The 23712-nt window shown below is 51.1% G+C and overlaps 1 protein-coding gene across 1 annotated transcript in view; it reads right to left on the reverse strand.

Annotated features, from left to right (window-relative positions):
* The window catches only part of OSBPL1A (oxysterol binding protein like 1A), a 2145795-nt gene that overhangs the window by 1512653 nt on the left and 609430 nt on the right, over window positions 1-23712 (reverse strand). Inside the window, exon 12 of the mRNA XM_086965647.1 lies at window positions 11029-11124. Within this exon, the coding sequence (XP_086821773.1) occupies window positions 11029-11124 (96 nt within the window). The remainder of the gene's footprint in view (window positions 1-11028; window positions 11125-23712) is intronic.

Below are 23712 nucleotides of genomic sequence, written 5' to 3' on the forward strand. Positions count from 1 at the left end.
ATTCTCCTTCGATCCAGTTCCAGGCATCTTGTGGGTTCATGAAGAATTGCATGACAGTGGGGGTGACCATCCTTAGGCCCGCCAGGAACAACATTACGTAGGGGACTTTCATTTGTCTGAGGCAATGTTTCACCCACAAAAAGGTTGCACGTTGCTTCTGCACTTCCCTTGGAAAATCTGGAAAGACCACCACTTCTTACTAATATTTATTTGTAGATCTGGCTGTGTTCGCACTTGGGCTACAATGTGGTCCTGATCTCTATAATGCAGGAGTTTGGCAATTATAGGTCGTGGGGGTGCCCCTGGTTGTGGAGGTTGGGTAGGGACTGCGTGCCCTCTCCAGGGCACAGAATTGGTAGAGGCACTCGGGCGCTACCTCCTTGCGAAGTCAATCTTCTATGTACGTCAGCATGTTTGTTTCATCCGCTCGCTCAGGAACCCACAAAATCCGTATGTTGTTTCTGCAGGATCTATTTTCACTGTCTTCCGCCTGCATTTCCAGCACTTTTACCTTGTTCTCCAAGAGGGATACGGTTTCTCTCAACGTGGCTAGCTCTGGTGGTATGTCCGTTAACGTACGTTCCGTGGAGGTGACCCTCTCGGCCAACCGTCTAGGATCGTTCTTCAGTAAATACGCACAGTCCTAATATGGTTTATTTTAGACTTGATGGTCTCTCAGGAAGCCGTAATAGCTTGCAATATGTCCACATGGGTTGGGTCAGTTCTCGTAGCCGCCTGGTGGGTCAGTTCCATATCTCCAACTACCTCTGTCTGATCGGATATAGAGTCAGTGCTCTGCTGATCTGTGCCATGTTTCCTAGCACATTCACCCATATTAAATGAGCTACGTCTTCTGTAATCTTATTCGGAGCTGCTTCTCTTTTGGCGACAGTCGTATTCTGGTCAAGCGTCGAGGTAGCTGCGGTGAGTGCTGTCTCCACCTGGGGTGTGCCCTACAAACACACCCCCAATGGCACCTTCTATAGACCAATTTGCTCAGTGCGCCTCAAACACACTTGTTTACTTTGTCCCTATCAGGGTTTGTCTGGGGATTTCCGCTTTGCCCTTTCCTCTACACTGTGTTGGCTCCCATCTCTCTGGCAGTGTTCTCTTTTTAAAGTATCCTGCCCAGCTATTCAGCTCCTTGACCGTAATTGTCCAAATCCACAAGGAAACTCCATATAATTCTAGTTACAGAGTGCCCCATGCGCCAAATGCCATCATCCATACCTTGAAGTTCTGCACAGTGAGCAGCTCTCGGACCTTCACTGCCTGCCCCTCTTGCTTGAGCATTGTGCTTGCGCTGGGTTTCTCCTGCGTGCGGTTAACCCGGCAGCCCTCTGCGTCCTCCTCCAGAGCAGGATGATATTGCCACACCTGTACTCTACCTCCTTGGCTGGGGGCTTCCTACTGAAGGGTGTATTTGCCTCGGGTACTTAGCTCCCCTCAGGGCATGACAGATAGGAAGGACCGGAACCCTGCACTTCAGACGCTCACTGTGAAGTTATGCTGCCATCTTGTGTGCTCAGGATTCCCACTCCCCGGGGTTGCTCTTCCCTAGTCCGCCACTGGCAAACACTTGGGTAATCTGCTGCACTTCCAAGCACTCCAGCGCCTAATCACATGCAGCAATGAGGGAGTCCTACCGTGTGCTTAACATGGAAGCTCCATCAGCGGCCACCATCTTGAGTCTGTGAGCCTCTCTTCATTTTTCACCGCCCGAGGCTGTTGCACAAGTTACTTACCTTCGGTAAAAATATATCTGTAAGAAACAGTAGTTAGTGTTAGATTCCTTACCTTAGAATATCCCCAGGCGTCAGACTGGACCTGAAAAGTTTACGTCTGCAGTACCCTTGTGCATCGGCAGGCGTCGTCTGCGGCTCCGCGTCAGCCGTCGTGTCCGCCAGAATGACGTCCGAGTACTTAGACACCGCCCTCGTGCGCTGACGTCAGTTCTGTACATAGCTTTCCGCGCCAGGAACGCAGAGCCATGACAGAAACTGACACTGGTGCCATAAAACTAGGGCCCTGAAAGGGATGACCTTAACCCTAGATATCGGTTCGCAGGACGGGGAGGATGGGTGGGGTGGTAAGGAATCTAACACTAACTACTGTTTCTTACAGATCTATCGTTACCGAAAGTAAGTGTTAGATTCCTTACCTTAGAATAGATACCCCAGCAATACCAATCCCGGTGGTGGGTCTGCGAACCACGATCACACCAGAAAGTCAAGGAGAACGGAACGGCCGAAAAAGCCATCTCTCCGTACTTGGTTGTCCAGGCAGTAATGCTTAGCAAATGTGTGCAGTGAGGCCCACGTAGCTGCCTGACAGATGTCCTGCAAGGGGACTCCCCGACCCAGGGCAGTAGTAGCCGCCGTGGCCCGAGTGGAATGGGCTCTCAGCCCCACATGAGGCTCCTTTTTCGCCAAGGAATTACAGACCTTGATGCACAAAACGACCCACCGAGAGATGGTCCGCTTGTGTGCCGCCCGTCCCTTCTTCGCACCCACGTACCCAACAGAGAGCTGGTCATCCACCCGGAACTGGCGTGTGCGGTCTAGATAAAAGGAGAGCGCACATTTTGGGTCCAGACGGTGGAGCCTCTCTTTCGAGGGATGAGGAGGAGGAAAGAAGGTGGGCAAGGTGATGGACTGCAAGATGTGAAAGGCTGTAACCACCTTGGGCAGGAAAGAAGGACAAGTCCTCAGACCAACCTTGTCCGGATGGACAGAGAGGAAAGGAGGCTTGGAAGACAGAACCTGGAGCTCCCTCACTATCCTGGCAGAGGTGATGGCAACCAGGAATGTAGTTTTAAGAGTCAGAAGACGAAGAGGATAGTTATAAAGTGACTCAAAGGGAGCATACATTAAATAAGTGAGCATAAGGTTCAAGTCCCACTGAGGCATCACAAAGGGAACAGGAGGAAACGTGTGGGATGCCCTTCAAGAATCTATTTACAACCGGGGACTTGAAAAGAGAAGGCTGATCAGGAAGCCTTAAGAAGGCCGAGAGATAGCCTTTGATAATGCCCAGAGCAGAGCCCTGCTGGGCAAGAGAAATAAGGAAGAGGAGAACCTCAGAAACGGGGCAGAAAGTGGTCCACAGCCTTTGCTGTGCACCATGCCACAAATTTGTTCCACCTGCAGGCGTATACCGTTTTTGTGGAGGAACGCCTGGCTGCCAGAATGACATCACAGACTTCAGGAGGCAAGTCAAATGGCCTCAACTGTTGCCGCTCAATCTCCACGTATGTAGATGGAGACTAGACAGCTTTGGGTGGAGGACCGTCCCCTGTTGCTGCGACAGAAGGTCCTCCTGAAGAGGCAGACGAACTGGGGGATCGACTGACATGCTGAGTAGCTCGGGATACCAGTATCTTCGTGCCCAGTCGGGAGCCACAAGGATGACTTGGGCCGGTCGCGTCTGATCTTCGTCAGCCCTCTGGGCAGTAGTGGTTTAGATGGAAAGGCGTAAAACAGACCGCAGCTCCACTCGCGACCAAAAGCGTCGCAGAGCGAGTGCCGCCTTGGAAATTCCAACACGCAGAATTGATGACATTGAGTGTTCTCTTCGGTGGCGAATAGATCTAACCAAGACTCTCCCCACTGCTGAAAGAGACCTTGCGCCATGTCCGAGTTCAGACGCCATTCGTGATCCATCATTCACCGGCGGCTGAGTTTGTCCGCCCTGGCGTTCAGGAAACCTGCCAGGTGTTGAACCACCAGGGAGATGCCCTGGTGTTCCAGCCATGTCCAGAGGCGCAGTGCCTCCTGACAAAGGGACCCCACCCTACCCTGTTTGTTGCAGTACCACATGGCAGTGGTGTTGTCCGTGAACACCTGCACTACACTTCCCCGGACAGAGGGAAGGAATGCCTTCAGTGCAAGCCGTATTGCCAGCAGCTCCAGAAGGGTGATATGGAGCCGGGACTCCGCCGGAGACCAGGGCCTCTGATATCGGCCTCTCCCATGTGGCCCCCCATCCCAGGAGGGACGCATCAGTCACCACTGTGTGCTCCGGTTGGGGCAGGGAGAGGGATCTGCCGCTGACCCAATCGCGGTCTGTGAGTCACCACTGCAACTGCCTCGCAGTGCCCTCCGAGATCAGGACGTGGTCGGACAGGTTGCCTTGATGCTGTGCCCACTGAAAGTTCAGGTCCCACTGCAGAGCCCGCATCCGCTACCTGGTGTGATGCACCAGTAGGATGCAAAAGGCCATCAGCCCCAGGAGCCGCAGCGTCACCCTGACCGAAACTCAGGATAAAGGCTGAAAGATAGGAATCAGAGCCTGAATATACCGAACCCGCTGCTCGGGAGGATAAACCCGAAACTTCGCAGAGTCCAGAACCGCTCCGATGAAGAGGAGCTTCTGAGAGGGGCACAGGTGTGACTTCGGCACGTTCATTGAGAACCCCAGCTAGTGCAGGATATCAGCCGTAGTCTGGAGGTGGGAGACGACTGTCTGGGGCGAGCCCGCCTTCAACACCAGTCGTCGAGATAGGGGAAGACTGGAACCCCTGATCTGTGCAGATGAGCTGCGACCACCGCCATCACTTCCAGGAACACCCGAGGGGCACTGGTGAGGATGAAGGGGAGCACGGTAAACTGAAAGTGCTTGTTGTGGCCGACCGTGAACCACAGGTAGCGCCGGTGGGCCGGCAGGACGGGGATGTGGAAATATGCGTCCTGCAAGTCCAACGCTACCATCCAGTCTCCAGGATCTAGGGCAGCCAGGACCGGAGCTAAAGTCAGCATCTTGAACTTCTCCTTCCGGAAGAAGCAGTTTACGCTCTGGAGGTCCAAGATAGGGCGTATGCCTCCTTTGCCCTTCTTGGGTACCAAAAAGTAGTGGGAGTAGCAGCCACGTCCTACTTCTGGCCCAGGAACGCGCTCAATGGCCCCCTTGACCAAGAGGGCGGTAACTTCCTCCTGCAGAAGTTGCAAGTGATCCCCCGACATGCGGTGGCATGGCTGGAGGGGTCGCCTCAAAGGGGAGGGAGTAGCCCCTGCGGACGATTTGCAGCACCCACCTGTCCTAAGTGATGGTACGCCCCACTGGCGTCGATTGGGCCTGACCCGGCCTTTGTCCCCCTGCACCGCCACGGCGGTTCCCACATCCGCGTTGAGGTTGGTTCCGCGACCTGTGGCTGGACGAATGTGTGGGAGCGCCCCTTCTTTGGCCGCGAAAGGGGCAAAAAGCAGAAGTTTGCTGGTGCTGGCCAGACAGGTCCAAGGACTTGGGCATAGCCCTTTAGTCCTTGAAACGCTCAAGCGCACTGTCTGCTTTGTCGCCAAAAAGGAGCATGTCCATGAGCGTGGCCTGGACATCCCCCGAAAAATTGGCAGACCTCAGCCAGGCGTTTGCCCTGCCCAGCGAGTCCGTGGTATTAAGTCCACATCGGATGGAATCACGTTAAGCATCCCGCCCCTCAGGAAGAGCTTGGGCGAGCTGTGCCCGGGCCTCCTCCGGACACTGGGGACGCTCGTCCGCAACCGTATCCCACAAGGAGTGGGTGTAACAGCCCAAAAGGCAAGCGGTGTTGATAGACCACAACCCCAGACTAAGTGAGGAGAACAGTTTCTACCCAAACTGGTCAAACCTTTTGGATTCCCGATCTGGAGGAGCAGTCAGGAATGCTGTCTGGGACGTAGAGGCCTGGTTGACCAGACTCTTGCGGGTGGGGTGTACGGACAGAAAGCTGGGGTCGCCTGGAGCCGGGCGGTGGCGTCGGGCCATGTTCCGATCCACAGTGGGCACTGTGGAGGGCATGGACCAAATGCCCATCAGAACGTCCGTGAGGGTCTCATTAAACGGCAGCAGAGGCTCCGAAGAGCTTAATGGTGGCTGAAGCACCTAGTGAGGAGATTTGTCCTCACGGCCGAAGCAGGGAGCGCAAGATCCAAGGCCTTGGCTGCCCAGCGCAACACCACACCATAAGTAGCACACTCCTCCATAGCCATGGAAGGAGGAGAGATGAAGCCAGTGTCAGGCGAAGTGTCAAGACCACTTCCACCCCCACCCAGCTCGTCTGCCCAGTCCTGAGACCCCTTCCAGTCCTCCCCTTCATCCGTGTCCTGATAAACAGGCAGAAATGACGAAGCCAGGCCATAGGTAAACTGCTCACCACCGACGCCGGAGACTGCGTGAGCGGCGCCACTCCACAGCTGGACCCGGACTGAAACCAGGGACGGTGTCGTCCGAAGACGGCGCCGGGAGCAAAACCAGAGGGGTCGGCACCAGCGGAGGAGTTTTGAGGTCAACTGGCATCGACCGGGATCCAGGCCTGGATCCCACCGGGTCTGCGGCGTCTGGACCGAAGCCACCGGCTCGCTAGAACACCCAGTCGGGTCTACAGAGGGAATGGAGTCCTCATGGCAATGAGGAAATCAAGAATCTCCTCCGGTATCGCACGCAGTCCAGGGACTGGAGGGTATGGGGCTGGATGCGACAGCTCCGGCTGAGCCGCACCCTCGGCCGGGTCACGCGACTGGCGAGGGGAGTCAGAAGAGCGATGTCGCTTCGACTTCTTTTTAGAGTGCCTCGACTTACCTGAATGCGAGGACTTGGAGCCCGATGAAAGGTGTGGGCTCCGGCTCCGCGACCGGCCCCTAAACTTCCTCCTCGACCGGGACCTTGAGCGGCACGGAGCAGACTGCCGGATCTCGAGCAGCTTGCGGGACCGCTCCCGCCTAGCCTTCGAAGTCAAGGCCCAGCAGTCGGGGCACAACTTATCGTCGTGGTCGGCCCCGAGGCAGTAGAGACACCGGCGGTGGGGGTCGGTCACCGACATCAGACGGTGACAGGCGTCGCACGGCTTGAAACCAGGCATCCCTACCGGCACCAGGAGTCGAAGTCAGCTCGAAAAGAGTAGCCAAAATAGCCACAAAGTTAGTCAAAAATAAACTAGGGTACGCTCTTCCCAGATCTGCCCTTGCTGGCGCGGAAAAAAGAAGAACTGACGTTAGCACGCGAGGGCGGTGTCTAAGTACTCCGACGACGTCATTCCGGCAAACACGACGCAGACGACTGACGCGGAGCCGCAGACGACGCCTGCCGACAGGCAAGGAACTTTCCAGATCCAATCCGACGCCTGGGGATATTCTAAGGTAAGGAATCTAACACTAACCTGTTTCTTGCAGATACTGGGTCTCTCCCATATGCGTATCTCGCCAGCTGCCGGTATGCTAATGTTCCTGGTCCCCAATGTTCTCTGTATTGGGCCCGGGATAGTCAGGATAATAGATTATGGGGGATTACTGGGAGGGATCCCCGCAACCAACGTCTTACTACATCAGCCTGTAGCCACACCTCTCCTGCCATAGGGCTAACTTATAGGTTTAAAGTGCAGTGACCTCCGATATAAGGAAACTTATATCTGTCATGAGAGGTGCAAGCACCAATTCACCCAGGCTGAAATGGCAGGCCTGTAGTCACAGTTTATGTGGGCTTCCATCGGTGGCACAATACGTGCTTCAGAACTTGGAAGATCCCTGGTGTACAATTGCTCTGTGTAACCTAGTACCATATACTTGATACTTACCAGTTGACAATTGTGAAAGTATCAAAGTACCTACCAGGTCAATTTAGGGGAGAAAGCAGTTGCTGGGGTCCTGTATAGCAGGATTCCAGCAGACTAGGTCAAAACACACTGAAATCAAGCAAAGAATGGGAGGAACTATGAAAGCTGATCCTACTTTCCTACACCACGCCTTTGTGGGGAGGAAAGGCTAGAAATACAACAATGTCAGAATTCCTGAGCTTGGTCGGTTAAATTCTCAGAGTTGTGCTGCAGAGCGCTCTTCAGTTCAAATTGAATACAATGTATTGGCTCTGTGGGGCGATGGGCAGTTCTCAAATGGTTCTGGGATACACTAGTGGCAGACCAAGGTCAATGAGAAGGCATGCCATCTTCAAAAATCTTAATGCTGACCAATAATGCTAAACAACTTGGCCTGTTCATGTCCTTACTGTGGGGGGCCTAGTAGGCAACTAAGTGAAAATTGCATGTTCATTTGACAAAATACTCTCCAAGTGAGTTCTCTCCTCTCTCTAGACCGGTTTCAGCTCAAGACCTACGGAAAGACTACAAAAGGCCGCTGGGAAGTAAAACGGTCCCACAAAAGTCAAACAGCCCGAGTAGGTGTATGGTATCTCCAAGTAGAACTGGAAGGAGATGCATTTAGATAGACAAGCCAGTTTAGGCCAATGCTTTATGTTCTGGCAGGGATCTGGCCAGGATGTGGACTATCAAGAAGAAAGAGGAAGGTGAACCTACATTGAGATTTCTGGTAGGGTGCCCCATTAACACAGAAGCCAGAATGGACTTAACTTTATGAAAATAATCACCATTGTATGTTGCATGCCATGTCCTTGCAGAAGTCACCATTTGTATTGTACATGATTTCCATGCACACCAGGTGCATAAGCATAATCACAAAACATATATGGGCAAATAAGGGGTCACAGTAATGTAAGACTATATGAATTTACAATGAGAGGCAGTAGGCCCTCATCCCCAAGGGCACAGGTAAAATGATCAACCATCTCTTCTTGTGAGCAGACAGCAGTCTCTCTTCATAAAAGGTGGAAGTACACTTTAATGTACCTTCTAGTCACCATTGTTTCAAGGGCCCATTTTGTGGAGCATCCCCAAGTTTTATCAAAGTAGCAGGATATTCAGCAGAAATGCACAAGGCAAGTCAAAACGTATAAAATTGAGAGACAGTTAGACCCATTCAAATAACTATTAGGCACCATTGCCTCAAAACGCACAATAAAAAATTAGCATTGAAAATAAAATACAGCAGCTCACTGGCGATATTAACAGGACATAGTTATGGTACAATTTCAAATATGCGTTGGTGAAGCAGCATCGCTACATTTTAGAAGAATTTCCCTCATTGTGAAACATATAAAACGTTACTAAAGTAGTATTTTATCAAAGGCAGAAAGATGACGGAGAAAGATTTGAGATAGGGTGTAGCTGGTGAGAAATTAATCTACCTTGAAGCACTATGTGCTATTTACCCACTGTGCTAAAAATAAAAATACACAAAAGGTAGACTGCAGTTTTTATGGAGCATGTACAATAATATATCACTTTCACAATGCACTAAGTATAGCACATTATCATTTAAGATGGGGTGTGTGGGATGTGACACTGGAAAGGTAGAGGTGGAAGGTAAACTAGCATGTGTAGTTGTGGCACAAGAAGCAGCAAATGTACTAGGTGTAAGAGTATGACCAATATTAGTCTGAACACTACTTGTATTAGTAGAAGTAATTAGTTGTGGTTAAAGCAGATCTACTTGTAGTATCACCAGTAGTAACAAAAGAATACAGAACTATAGCATGAGTTATAGTACTAGGCCTATCAGTAACACCTGCACTACTATCACAAGTAGTAGTATGACCTAGAGTGTTGGTTAAAGTAGTGTTAATTAAAACAGATCAAAATGTACTTCTAGACATACTCCCCACTAGAGGTGCTAGTATTAGTAAAATCATTTTGCGTAGAACTACCAGAAGTCATAGTGCTGTTATTACCAACTGGTTTATGTATAGGAGTGCTGTTGACAGAGTAGAAGTTGAAACTGTAGTAGTAGCAGTCATAGAACTAAAAGCTATTAATAAACGTAACAGCAGTAGCAGTGATAGAAAGCAAAATCAGGGCGAACAAACCATTCCCACTTTACATATTGAGTCAAATAGCATTACTTTCTATGCTTAATTTTAAAATGTACTTTTAGACGCCCTATAAAAGAGATGCAATTATATGGGCTTCCCAATGAGAATACACTTGTAGACAAATAGTGAGCTGATAGAATTGGCTTGATGAGTATGATGACAGACAACTCTGGCGTCATAACACTCTACCAGCAGTGCACATCCTAAGGATGTATATGATGATGGGATCCATAGAGTTGCATGGACTGTGAAGGAGGAGGCAGAATACAGGATCCCAAACATGAAACAGCTCAAACCAGGATAGAGGCCCATAAAAGGCCGGTAGTAGAGCTTAGTCCCTCTTTCCCAATATGCCTTTCAAAGATCTCAGAATGAAGGAATGGCGAGAACAGGGGAAGTAACCTCTGCTGCTGGAAATGGCAGTTCATTGTCAGATGCTACTAACGGGAATACTGCAGTCCACAGTCTGCAGACCTTTGATCATTTAAAGAGCCAAGACTTCTCAGGCTGCTCGCCTTACAACCAAGGTCCAGGACAAAAATGGACTTGTGTGTATTAACAGATTTCTCATACCTCCTTTACATGGTCAGACAATGAGCTTGGAACATCCAGACTCTTGGCTTCAGTTAGCTTACTACGCGGGACTCTAGACACTGCGAATCTGAGGAAGATTGTAGTTCCTCACTCTGGACTTTGGAACATTTGGTCTGGGTTGGTCTTGTGGAGACAGAGTACTCCGATTACTCTGCCGCTTGGGGAAAGTATTCCCCTAAAGGAGTGTCTTAGAATCCCTGGGGTGTGGCATTCTAGGCAAGGTCCATAATTATTTAATAATATTTAAATGGCCTCAATCAATCCTGCCAAACCAAGGTTGAATTAGACGAAAGGGCTGATGTAAGTTTATATTTTAAGCACTTTAACATACTTCAGAAGTAAGGTTAAGCAATATGATTCACGATTTATAGATATTGCCCTTTGGTTCCTACGACGCACCGCTTCAAGGCAGTTTAACTAATATCCCGAAGGGCACTTAATATATGTGCTGCTTCACCAAATAGTTTTAAGAAAGTATGCAGAATTATTATAAGTCTGGCTCGTGGAACAAGACCTGGGCATGTACAGCTCCCATTTTTGGTGGAAAACAGCACATAGCAACAACCTGATGTAATGCAGTAAAGGCTGGCATGGTACCAGTGAGCTCATGAAATATGTATGAAGTACAGACCATTAGTTAATCAAGTGGATTCAAACTTAAAGAATACCTTCATTACTTATCTAACCAAGACGTAAACGGATCGTTCATAATGATTAAAACATAAGCTGTGAAAAGAGTATTACCTGTCTTGCCTGCTCAGATTTTGGAGGGACCTTAAAGCTGTGAACCGTATCATCAAAGCATTTCACCGAAAAAAAGCTTGCATCCGTGGGTTTTACCTTGGAATAGATGGAACAGAAGTAGAACAGAACTAAATATATATTAACCTGTTATATCAAAAAATTCAAAGTTAAAGCAAGTAAAACGACCTGGAAAACGATTGGTTTCAATGAGAAATGTACCTGCTGACTCTGAAGAACAAGTTACTGACCTTTAATAAATCTCTTTCTGGTGGATACTATATACCCGCAGATTCGAAACCTTTTAGAATATCATCATGCACCACACTGGATACTGAAAGCCTTCTCAGAAATAGTCCTAAGCACTGGTATGTGGCATCATGCAGCAGAGCAGTGAGACTGCTCCACCCTGGATGTGACAGATTAAAGCCCAATATAAGTACCACCCCTGCACTCTGACATAAGTTTCTTTCTTGGCTCTGTCCACACCATTGAATGCAGAGCACATGCCCAATCAGAGGTACCAGTGTGCAGATCTCTAATTTTGGACCTATTTAGATGGAAAGAGAGACTATGCCACAGAAAGAAGTAGAATGGCAGAGGAAAATCTGCAGCTATAAAGAATATGCACCTAAAAGTTTTGCAGAACCGAACAGGTAGAAAGATCTTTCAGTCAGCCCTGGCTGTCAAGACAGTAGTGCTTCGTGAACATATGCACTGATGCCCATGTCAAGGCCCGACAGATATCTTGAACAGGTACTCCTTGCTACAACTCAGTGGTAGCAGCCTTGGACCTGGTGGAATGAGCCCTCAGTCCTTCTGAAAGCTGCTCCTTCACCAATGCAAACAAGCCTTAATGTAGAGGAAACTTGATAATGCTTTTTTCTGCACCACCTTTTCTATCTTTGCCTCAGAGAACCCTACAAAAAGCTGATCATCCACCCAATGGTCTTTGGTGCGGTCAATGTAAAAATCAAGGTTCTCTTTTTGGGTCCAGTCTAAGCAGTCTCTTTTCCTCATCTGAGGAGTGAGTTGGAGAAAAGAACGTTGGGAGGGTAATGGACTGCCCAACATGAAAAGAATCTGAAACCACACAGCCAAAGCATGCCGTGTAGCCAAGGGGTTAAATATTACCAAACAAATTTATTAAATTTTAAGAATTAGTTTGTATTATTTCATCAAAAACACATGACATCAAATAGACACTCCATCATAACAGTTAGTGCAAAAACGTGGAAGAATATATACAAGTATATACAGCAATATAACAATAAAGGAAACGTACACTTAAGGAAGACATATAATCAAAATCTTATAGTGACACCAACTGTTGTCTGCACAATGAATTAAATAACACAATAATTGCAATTTGAACACATTCTTAGCAATTCATGAAAGAAATCAACCAGTCCTTTGGTAACAAAACCTGTGAACAAGGCGGAACTGAGATGGATTGGCCTGCCTGTCACACAACACCTGTGGGTATTGATTTGTAAGAAATTGCAGCTAGGGCCCACGTAAGTGGTATGAGTTTGTCCCTAGCTGCACCCTTTGTTCTTGACACAGGCTGGGGGTCAACGCGTTTCGAACCTTATTAAGTCTAGGTTCTCCTCAGGACGAGGACTGGGTAAAGATGTACCTTCTCGGCCAACACAATGGCTGCGTGGAGAGAAGTAGAAAGAACCACTGGATGGTTCTGAATGCGGTGTCAAAGATGCCAGGATCCGGGGCGCCCTGGGCGATCTGTGTTATTCAATGGAGACTCACATTCTCTTTTTTATATATTTTTTATTATTGTGGAAGGCTGCGCTTGAATGTGCGAGTTTGGAAGGAGACGAGCCGCGGGACGTTCCAAGCGGCAGGGCGGGAATCAATCAACCGCTGTAAGTTCAAACCTTCAGAGGTTGGAGTCCGTAGTTTGTGTCTGACGATCAGATCAGCTCGCTGAGCTGATCGGATCGCTGAGCTGATCTGATCGTCAGACACGAACAACTACGGACTCCAACCTCTGAAGGTTTGAACTTACAGCGGTTGATTGATTCCCGCCCTGCCGCTTGGAACGTCCCGCGGCTCGTCTCCTTCCAAATGCGCACATTCAAGCGCAGCCTTCCACAATAATAAAAAATATATAAAAAAGAGAATGTGAGTCTCCATTGAATAACAGATCGCCCAGGGCGCCCCGGATCCTGGCATCTTTGACACCGCATTCAGAACAATACAAGTGGTTCTTTCTACTTCTCTCCACGCAGCCATTGTGTTGGCCGAGAAGGTACATCTTTACCCAGTCCTCGTCCTGAGGAGAACCTAGACTTAATAAGGTTTGAAACGCGTTGACCCCCAGCCTGTGTCAAGAACAAAGGGTGCAGCTAGGGACAAACTCGTACCACTTACGTGGGCCCTATCTGCAATTTCTTACAAATCAATACCCACAGGTGTTGTGTGACAGGCAGGCCAATCCATCTCAGTTCCGCCTTGTTCACAGGTTTTGTTACCAAAGGACTGGTTTATTTCTTTCATGAATTGCTAAGAATGTGTTCAAATTGCAATTATTGTGTTATTTAATTCATTGTGCAGACAACAGTTGGTGTCACTATAGGATTTTGATTATATGTCTTCCTTAAGTGTACGTTTCCTTTATTGTTATATTGCTGTATATACTTGTATATATTCTTCCACGTTTTTGCACTAACAGTTATGATGGAGTGTCTATTTGATGTCATGTGTTTTTGATGAAATAATACAAACTAATTCTTAAAATTTAATACATTTGTTTGGTAATATTTAACCCCTTGGCTACACGGCATGCTTTGGCTGTGTGGTTTCAGATTCTATTACTAACAATCCTGATCAGCCAACTTGCTCTGTTTTGTGATTATTGAGGTCCAGGCTGATTAGTAGTAGGACCCCACACCTCTATTGTGCACAACATGAAAAGAAGTCAACTTTTGGCAAAAAGGCCACACTGGTCCTCAGCACCGATTTAGCTGGGAAAAAAGGTGGTATAAGGTGGCTGTACCCAGGGGGCGTGGCTTGGGCGCCGATGGCGATGGTCGCCTGAGAGCTCGGCTCCGGGACTGAGCCCGTGATTATCCTGTAAATCGGAGGCTGCGGGGCACCCCGGACCCCGCATTCTGCTGAACGGACCGACGACGACCTGCCAGGGCCCTTGGTGTGGCTCGGACGAGTGGTGATCCGGCGTAAAACCGAAGTTTGCGGAGTTGCGGAGTGCGACCCAACATGGCGCCCGGACTTCATTGTCCCCCTAGCCGGATCCATTGAACTGGAGGAGCGTCGCCAGCGGCGTTTCGCCCCCGGCTTTGCCATCCCCTGCTGATTTGTGCACTAGATATCGGTCAGATCGGACTTTCTTCAACGAGAATGCACTCGGTTGGGTGACTGGGCGGATGCCCACGTTATAGTGGATCCAGTGAGCTGACGTCTGGTGATCCAGGCGGTGGCCCCACTCACGACACCGCACCTAGCTACATTTTCCTGGCCAGTCCACTTCCATGGGAGGCGCGACACTCTGGCGCCACAAATCGTCCGGTGGAGTTGGTGACCCTCACCCCGGGACTTCAGCGGCTGTGCGGGCCTGCCCGACCTGGCGGCGGTTGTCTCCGCCCCCTTATCGGTGCCCTCGGACGCCGTGGTGGTGGCGCGAGCCGAAGCGGAGAAGTTCCCACAGGCCCTGGAGAAGGAGGTCCCCGGTACTCGACTTGAGGTCCAGTAGCCGGGAGGGTCGTGGTCGGCATCTGCACCCGGAGACGCCTGCTCCTGGACCATCACGGAGTGCCCCCGGAGACATGGGGAAACCTAGAGGAGCCAAGGGGACTACCCCAACCGCCTCAGACTCGGAGACCCAGGACAAAGAGGAACATGGGGACCCAAAGAGTTCTGGTGGTGCATCGATGCAACAGCAGTTCGACCGCGTCCTGGAGGCGATAGCGACCACGCGATCGGCCCTCCAACAGGACATTGCCCAGGTGGCGACGAGCCTTGGTCTCCTTAGAGCGGACCACGGCAAACTTTCGGACCGGGTCAAGGAAGTGGAGAGCTCGGTGAAAACCTTGGAGCCGGCGCAGCGAACCTTGGCTGCGACTATGAAGGATGCCTTATCCCGGATTGTGACCCTAGAGCAGAGAGCGGAAGATGCGGAAGGCCGCAACAGGAGGAACAACATCCGTGTGGTGGGCCTTCCGGAACAGATCGAGGATGGCGACATGGTGGCATACTTGGAGGCCTGGCTCCGTGACACGGTGGCCCCGGAGGGGCTATCCTCCTTCTACACCTTGGAGCGTGCCCACAGAGTCCCGGCGCGGCCGCCGCAGCAGGGACGTGCCCCGAGACCAGTTGTGGCGCGGTTATTACACTTTCGGGACAGAGACTTAATCCTCAATGCCGCCAGGCATAATGGTCCATTCAAAGTGGCGAACAGTCAGGTGAACATCTTCCTGGATTACACCTACGAAACTCAACGCAGGCGGTTCTCCTTCCTGGCGGTCAAGCGCGAGCTCAGGAGCGAGGGCATCCAGTACTCGCTAATCTATCCTGCTAGGCTCCGCATCATTGTCGATGACGAAACTCAATTCTTCGACACCCCGGAGGATGTCTGCGCCTGGCTCGAGCTTTACAGAGCAGGGAAAGATGGCTTCGGCTCCTCATCCCAACAGGCGGAGGAGCCGGAACAGAGACGGCGATCCAGGAGGATTAGGAATCGCCGCGGCCGCTCAGGGGGGCCCTCAACTGCAGAGACGTCGACGGAGCGGAGGGGAGTGCTGGAGGTGTTATCTGAGTTGTCTGGAGCACGGGACGATGCCATTGAAGAGGAAGCGGACCCGGGTGACGAGGGGGCACCATCGGACTCCGAGGACTCAGTGACTGATAGCGCCCATACACCGGTGATCACACCGAAGTCGGTGGAAGACCTTCTGGATGGACAGGGGTAACGGGGTGAGCTACCTCATTTTGGGAGGGGGCCTGGCAGGGGGGAGGCGGTTGCCGTCAATTGATGCTGACAACGAGGGCGGGGAGGGTGGGGTGCCCCTGTTTTTGCCCCGAGGGTCTTTGATACTGTTATGGGCTTGTTTTAGTCCTGGTAGCCTGAGCGTCGAGGGCCCACTGCCTCCGCTCGGCCCGCACCTGGCCCTTAAGGCCTTCCTACGGTGGCGACCGCAGGATTAGTAGGGGTTATTGGGTTGTTGGAGGGCAAGGTTTGGATGGGATCTGGATGGTGCTGTTTGGGTCCTGTTCTGGGGAGGGTGGGTGGGGGTTTGGTTCGTTCTTGGGTTGTTTGGCTTTGGTTGGGGAAAATGGCCGCCATCAGTGCTGGGATGAATGATGTACTTTTTTTGTGGGGACCCGGATGGGGAGACTGTGCGAGAACAATATGGGACAATGGCTGATGTTGCTAACTTGAAATGTGTTACTTGGAACGTGAGGGGGCTTCATACTATGTCCAGGCGCCACAAAGTCCACGCTTATTTAGTGCGTAGGGGAGTGCAAATGGCGCTGCTGCAGGAAACTCATCTGAACAAGGCGGAAGGGGCGGCGCTACAGCGTAGATGGAGGGGGCAGGTCTTCTACACATCGTACTCCGCATATGCCAGGGGGGCGCTAATATGGGTTAGAGCTGGGGTCCCCTTCCAGGTCACGAAAACAGTGATAGATCCAGAGGGGCGTTACGTGGCCATTTCGGGCACTTTAGGAGGGAGGGACTTGAACGTTTGCTGTGTGTACGCTCCTAATATAGACTAGACTGCCTTCCTTTCCAGGTTATCGGGCTCGCTGGCCCACTTCTTCTCCGGGCCCCTTTTGCTCGGGGGAGATTTCAACTCAGTAGTGGACGTAGACACTGACCGCTCACATCCACCCCTTCCCGATTCTCCGGTTCGTCGCACGGCTAAGGGTCGTAAGGATTGGCAGACCCACTGGGGTCTGACGGATATCTGGAGGGCGCACCACCCCACATCTAGGGATTATTCATACTTCTCGAGCCTACATGAGTTGCATGTCAGACTGGATGGATTTCTTGGCTCGCCCGAACTGGTTTCGGCAGCGGTCCGATCTGAGTACTTGTCCAGAACCATTTCAGACCATAACCCCCTCCTGCTGGACCTTCGCTGGCTCCCCGGGGCGCCGGCGGTGCCCACCTGGAAGTTACGACCCGAGATTCTTGAGGACAGTGTTTTCAGGGCGGACCTGATGGATAAGGTATCGGAATATTTTGCGTCCAACAGCGGCACCGCGAGTACAAGAGCGTTAGAGTGGGACGCTTTTAAGGTAGTGGTGAGGGGTTACTGCATCTCTAAAAAGGTGGGCATGAGGCGAGTTATCCTAGCTGACCTAGATGCAGCGGACCGGAAACTCCGCGAGCTGGAAATTCGCCGCCCCGGGCGCCCGGAATTGCAGGTACACACGGCGGAGGCGAGGGAGAAGGTGGCGGCGGAGGTCGAACGGCTTCGCTGTTTTGACTACAAGGCCTACACGGTCCGGTCCATCGCGGAGGGGGACAGATCGAGCGCGTTGCTGGCATGGCTGGCCAACCCTACGCGTCAGTCCTCATTGACGACAAGTATGCGTAAGGCGGACGGAACCGAGGTATACACTCAACCGGAGATACTCAGCTGCTTCCGGCATTATTACGAAAGTTTGTACCGCAGTCGCTCCGCCCGAGACCCTGACCGGCTCGATAATTATCTACGCCCACTGGAGCTCCAAACAGTGGAGCGCGAAGTGGCGAAAGCCCTGGGGTCCGACATAGAATTGGGGGAGATCCGCGGTGCCATTAAACGGATGGCGAGAAATAAGACCCCGGGCCTGGACGGCCTGCCCGTGGAGTTTTATGCAGCTTATGCTGACCTCCTAGCCCCTAGGTTATTGGTGGTCTACAGAGAGGCGAAGAGGCTGGGGCGGCTCCCGAGCTCGATGTGTGAGGCGTTGGTGGTTCCTCTCCTCAAACCAGGAAGGGACTCATCAGACCCGGGGTCTTACCGTCCCTTATCGATGCTGACGGTGGACTATAAAATACTGAGCAGTATCTTGGCCTCGAGGCTGCTGGGACACATGAGTTCCCTGGTGCATGAGGACCAAGCGGGTTTTATCCCAAGGCGTAACACGACTATGAACATTCGCAGGTTGTTCCGTTTGCTAGGGGAACCGTTTGTGGATGCCCCGTCCCCGGTTGTCTTATCGGTGGACCTAGAGAAGGCTTTTGATAGCCTGGAGTGGGACTACCTTTGCACGGTGCTGCGGAGATTCGGCCTCGGTGAGGGCTTCATCAGATGGACCGCGGTTCTCTATGCCTCCGCATCGGCCAGGGTCCGGGCGGGGCCACTGATTTCCTCGCAATATCCGGTAGAACGAGGCACGAGGCAGGGGTGTTCGTTGCCCCCACTTCTCTTTGCGCTGGCGGTGGAACCACTCGCGCTGCATCTTCGATCGGGAGCCCACTATATGGGCCTGTGGACGCCTTCGGGCCCGCACTACGTTTCGCTGTATGCTGACGATCTGTTGCTCTTCCTAGAGGACCCGCTCGACGCTTTACATGGAGCGGCGACGGCGCTCACGGAGTTTGGGGAGGTTTCGGGCCTCCGGGTGAATTGGTCCAAGACCTGTCTTTTCCCGGTTCGTAAGGGTGCCCCCGCCCCTACTCTAAGTAGGGAGATTAGATGGGAACCCGACTGCTTTAAGTACCTGGGGGTATTCGTTTATCACGACCCATCCGACCTCCTGGATGGGAACATTGCCCGCAGCACTCGAGCACTTCGAGGCTGCATGGACTTCTGGGCCACGCTGCCGCTCTCGGTGGCGGGACGGATCGCTCTGCTTAAAATGGTGGCGCTTCCCAGGCTCTTATATTATTTCCGGACACTACCGATCTGGGTCCCACCGGCCACGTTTCGACTATTACGATCTATGGTGGTCGGATTCCTCTGGGGCTCGGGCCGCCGTCGGGTGGCCCTCAAGACCCTGATGAGGCCGAAAGATGAGGGGGGGCTTGCGGTGCCAGACTTTGAAAAGTATTATCTGGCGGCGCAGCTCCAGACCTTCACCCAGGAGATCGCCCGGGAATTCCGGGGCCCGGAAGACAGAAGGGGGACGGGCATGGCCAGGCATGTTCTCTCCTTCATAGCGCTGCGACAACGATTGGCCCTGCGGGATTTGTCGTTGGAGGAGCGGACCGTCCGCCTGTGTTGGAATCGGGCTCACGCCCGAGGCCATCTGAGAACACCGTATGCGCCCGAAATACCTTTGGGGATGCTGACGGCCCTCCCCCATGGAGGCGATTGGTCACGATTGGCGGCCTGGGAGGACGCCGGCCTACAGCTAGTTGGGGATCTGTATGAGGACGGGGCGCTCTTGCCCTTCCAGGATCTTATCGACCGCTTCGAGATCCCCTGTGGTGACTTTCTGTTGCACTCGGCCATTGTTCGAGCGATCCAGGCACACTGGAAGAGCGGGCAGGAGGAACCCGCCTTATCTCCGGTGTGCCAATACGTGATGATGTCTGCGGGCACGGTGAAGGCGGTCACTTGCCTTTACGGTAGATTGGTCAACGAAGGGTTGGCTCCTCTCACTACTTTGAGAAACCGCTGGGAGGAGGACATTGGCAGGGAGATCCCGGAAACGACCTGGTCCCAGTTGGTGCGGCGAGCCTGGAAGGGCACACGCCACGCCCGTTTTCAGCTGGTCCACTATTACGTTCTCCATAGAGCATATCTGACCCCAGTGAAAATTAAGCGATATTTTGCCACGAATTCGGCGGATTGCCCTAGGTGCCCAGCTCAGGAGGCGGACCTCCTCCACATGTTATGGGCTTGCCCGGGATTATCATCCTACTGGGTGGAAGTGGGGAAGACCCTGGAGGAGGTGACGGGGAGATCCTTATCATTTGATGCGGCGGTGGGACTCCTACACTGGTTCCCTCATACCCCCAAGAATAAAATCTCCAGCAAATTTATCGACCTAGGGCTCCTTCTTGCTAAGCGAGAGGTGACCAGGAACTGGAAGGCACGAGTTGGTCCGACAGGAAGTCGATGGCACAGCGAGCTCTTGAAGTGGGCGGCGGGGGAGAGCACACTGAGATACCAACTGGCTTGGAGGCAGCGTAATGAGAAGGCACAGGAGGCAGCGTTGGAGTGGGAAATGTTAGTGCAGGCTCTCAGGGATTATTGCGCCCCCAGCGACTCTGAAGGTGAAGAAGCGACTCGCCCCGAGTCCCATTAAAACATTTGCACTATTAGTCCTGTTGCTTTCCCCGTGGGTCCCATAGCAGATCCTGTTGCGGTTGTTCTCAGGCGCTGATGGCGGGGTTGGGTGGGATTTACTTTGGTTAGTAGTATTTTGAGGGTGGGGGTTTTTCTTTTGGGTTTATAGGCTTGTTTGGAAAAGCAGATGACGGACAGTGGATCATCCGGACCAGCTCCGACATCCTTCTGAGCCCCCATTGAATTTCGCCGCCCGACCCCAGGGTTGTGGGCCGGAAGGCTGTGTACGGAACTTACGGTGCGGGGACAGAGGGTTGTATTTCGCTGATATTGCTTGTATTATAATGCTGGTCGATTTTGTAACGATTTACTAATTCCTGCAATAAAAATATATTTAAAAAAAAAAAAAAAATAAGGTGGCTGTACCCAGAGACCTTGGAGCTCACTCATGCAAAGAGCTGAAGTAATCGTTACAAGGGAGACACCCTTTAGAGTCAGAAGAAGTAGCGCCCAGTTATTCATCAGCTCGAAGGGAGTACATGTGAGAAAAGTCAGGACGAGATTGAAATTTAACTGTGGCATCACAAATAGTTTTAGAGGAAACATGAGGGTTAAACCTTTTATAACCTCAGCGCAACCAGCCATTCGAAATAACTCGGCTAGTAGTGCAAAAACAAATAAGCTGAAAGGGTCAACAAATAAACTGTAATTGCGTCCACACCAGCCCCTTGTTGTGCCAAAGACAAAACAAATAATACAATATATGACAGTTTGGCCTGCAAGAGGTTTATGGGCTATGCTCCACACCAAACCACAAATTTGTCCAAGTGCACAGCGTAAATTGACTTTCTAGAAGGATGCCGCGCAGCAAGTATAACATCCTCAACCTTGGGAAGTAGGTTAATAATGTTAACTACTGCTGCTCAATCTCCACACAGGGAGGTGTAGATTAGCAAGTCTGGGTGCAGATGCCCAGCTGTTGTAGAAGCACTGCAAATTCGTCCTGTCAAAATAACCCCTTTTAACAAGCCCAAACCCTCTTATTAACTATTAATAAGTCACCCCAAGTCAACCCTAAGTGCCCATAAGAACTCGTATTTAAGAATTTGAAAATGTAAAATTTTAAAGTAAAACATGCACTTGGAGCAAAAGCAATTTTCACTGTGGGACGGTTATTTGTTCCATAGGAAACCATTGGGAGACAATGTTAAAATGTCATTTCCGCCTAGGAATCAAATAAAGTTAATTCTTGGACTTTTCAAAATATTTATTTCTAATACAATTCATTGGAAAGTTGGATTTAGAACACATTTTACAAAAGTACTTTTAAAAAGCTTCAAACAAAAACAGGAGGGTGGAAAGGAATTTGGTGGTCCAGCACACGTCCTCCGCAAACAGAACAATTCTAAATAAAGTAGAGTGCGGTTCCATTGCTGCACCAACTCCGCACTGAGGCTGGTGAATTTTAGGTGGTCAAAAAGGGCATCCTTTATAGGATACACTGGCCTTCACTAACTAAAGCGGTATGATTCACTTAAGGACGAGCTCCTTGCTGGGCGGGTGCTGCAATACCCAGCGGGGCCCTCAAAGGGACAATTTGCCCGATATCTTCTAATCTAAATGTCTTGCGTTGGCAGACAGGGGAATGAGCTTCTTTTTTGAGGTATGGGGTAAAATGGTAGATTGTGAAATTAGTTTAAAGTTGGCCATGGGCAATCAGGTGTCAATTTTTTTAAATCAGAAACTGCATTTGTCAAAGTTAGAAATCTTTTGAACCAATAGGGGAAGCAATGAGCCCTAGGTTCTAGTGAAGGTCAACCTGTTTTTTGCCTGCTATGCCAGTGGAGGTTCATCGGGATTTCTTCAATAAAACGTTTTTGACCCAATCTAGGCAAGGTTACATTTTGTGGAGTGTGTTGCACTATACCCGTTGATCTGTAAAGGAAGACAATTTTTTGGGGGGAGGGGTAGGAGTTTCTCACGTTGCACTCAGTTTTTTGCTTTCTCAGACCTGTTAACACAAAATGTATTACAAAACATCCTAACTATTTACAACGATAGACACAGCAGACTTGGTCAGTGTGACTGCTCTCCCCCAGCGCAGCTGCACCACTAAGGGTTGCCCATTGAGCCCCGTTGCAGGGTGTTTGAGGCCCTCCTCCACCTGCAGGCTCCTGCCTGCGCCTCATCCCTGGTGGTCTAGTGGGAGAGCACTCTGCTCTTCTGCTGCTCTGCCCCCTGGCCTCCTTTTCTCTTTTCCATCTTTTTATCTTTCTGCTTTTTCTGTTTCCTTTCCTTTTCTTTGTTTCCTCCTTTTTCTCTGCCGCTTTCTTCCATGTGCTTTTCCCCCGCCGCTGCTGCCCCCGCGCCCTTTCATCTCCAGTGTGTCCTTCCCGCCTCCAAGTTGACCCACCCTCCTCCCCAATTGCTACTGAATAGAGGACGCTAAGCGGCAAGAAGAGCAAGACCACTGACCTGGTCCAGTGTGACTGCTCTCCCCCTGTGCAGCTCCACCACTAAGTGTTGACCCCTGAGTCCCCTTGCAAGATATTGGAAGTCCTCCTCCACCCATAGGCTCCTGCCTGCATCTCATCCCTGGAGGTCCAGTGGGAGAGTATTCTGATCTTACGCTGCTCTGCCCCTCTTGCCTCTTTTCTATTTTCAATCTTTTTAGGTCTCGCCTGTCGATGCGCATGCGCATCGAGCAAGCGAGACTATGGGGGCTTATCCACTCTTTATCCAACTTGCAAGGAATTGTGGCGATTCCTTGCAGTGCACGAGAAATTTAAGCTCAATGCGCATGCGCATTGATCTTAAAAGCGCGTGCACATGCCCCCAGCCGCCTGCCTTGCCTACTCTCCCGCCCCCTCACTTCTTGATTGCACGGCTGCTAGGCCGTGCCTCCCCTACTCTCCTCCCCCCTCCCGCCTGCCTTGTTAGTTACTGCAAGCATACAGAGCTGTTTTAGAAACATTCGCTTCATATCGGAACTCTGAGTGCGTTTTGGTCATCGGGCCTGTAGTAGGAGGGAATATGGCGACGGGTAAATCTCGCGAGGTGAGAGTGGGCACAGTCGGATCTGGCGGGCTGTCGCTTTCCTAAGTTCACCGGCTCCGCAGCCCCAAACATCGTGGAGCAGTAGCTGACAACTAGGGCCAGTAACGGGCGCATGCTGTGCTCTCGCACCGGTACCTAATTCCTCTTTCTTGCTTTAAGCCTTCGCAAATTTTAGTTAACAGCCATGTTGGGTGAAACGGGGGGTTACATTGAAGCTTCTCGACTGGGGTTGCGTACCCTCACTAAGATGGCGCTTTTATAACAGCAGACTTGTAGAATGCCCCTCAAAACATGTCTGCCAAGAAAAACGCGACGCTCGGAAGACTCGTGATGTTAAACATGCGTTTACCCTCAACCGTCAAAGTGAATGAACTGTTGCTACATTTAATAGCTATTAAAAACCCATCAGCATTTTCTCCTGTAT

The sequence above is a fragment of the Lissotriton vulgaris genome, chromosome 4_1, assembly GCF_964263255.1.
Source record: "Lissotriton vulgaris chromosome 4_1, aLisVul1.2, whole genome shotgun sequence".
In the NCBI taxonomy this organism is placed as follows: Eukaryota; Metazoa; Chordata; class Amphibia; order Caudata; family Salamandridae; genus Lissotriton; species Lissotriton vulgaris.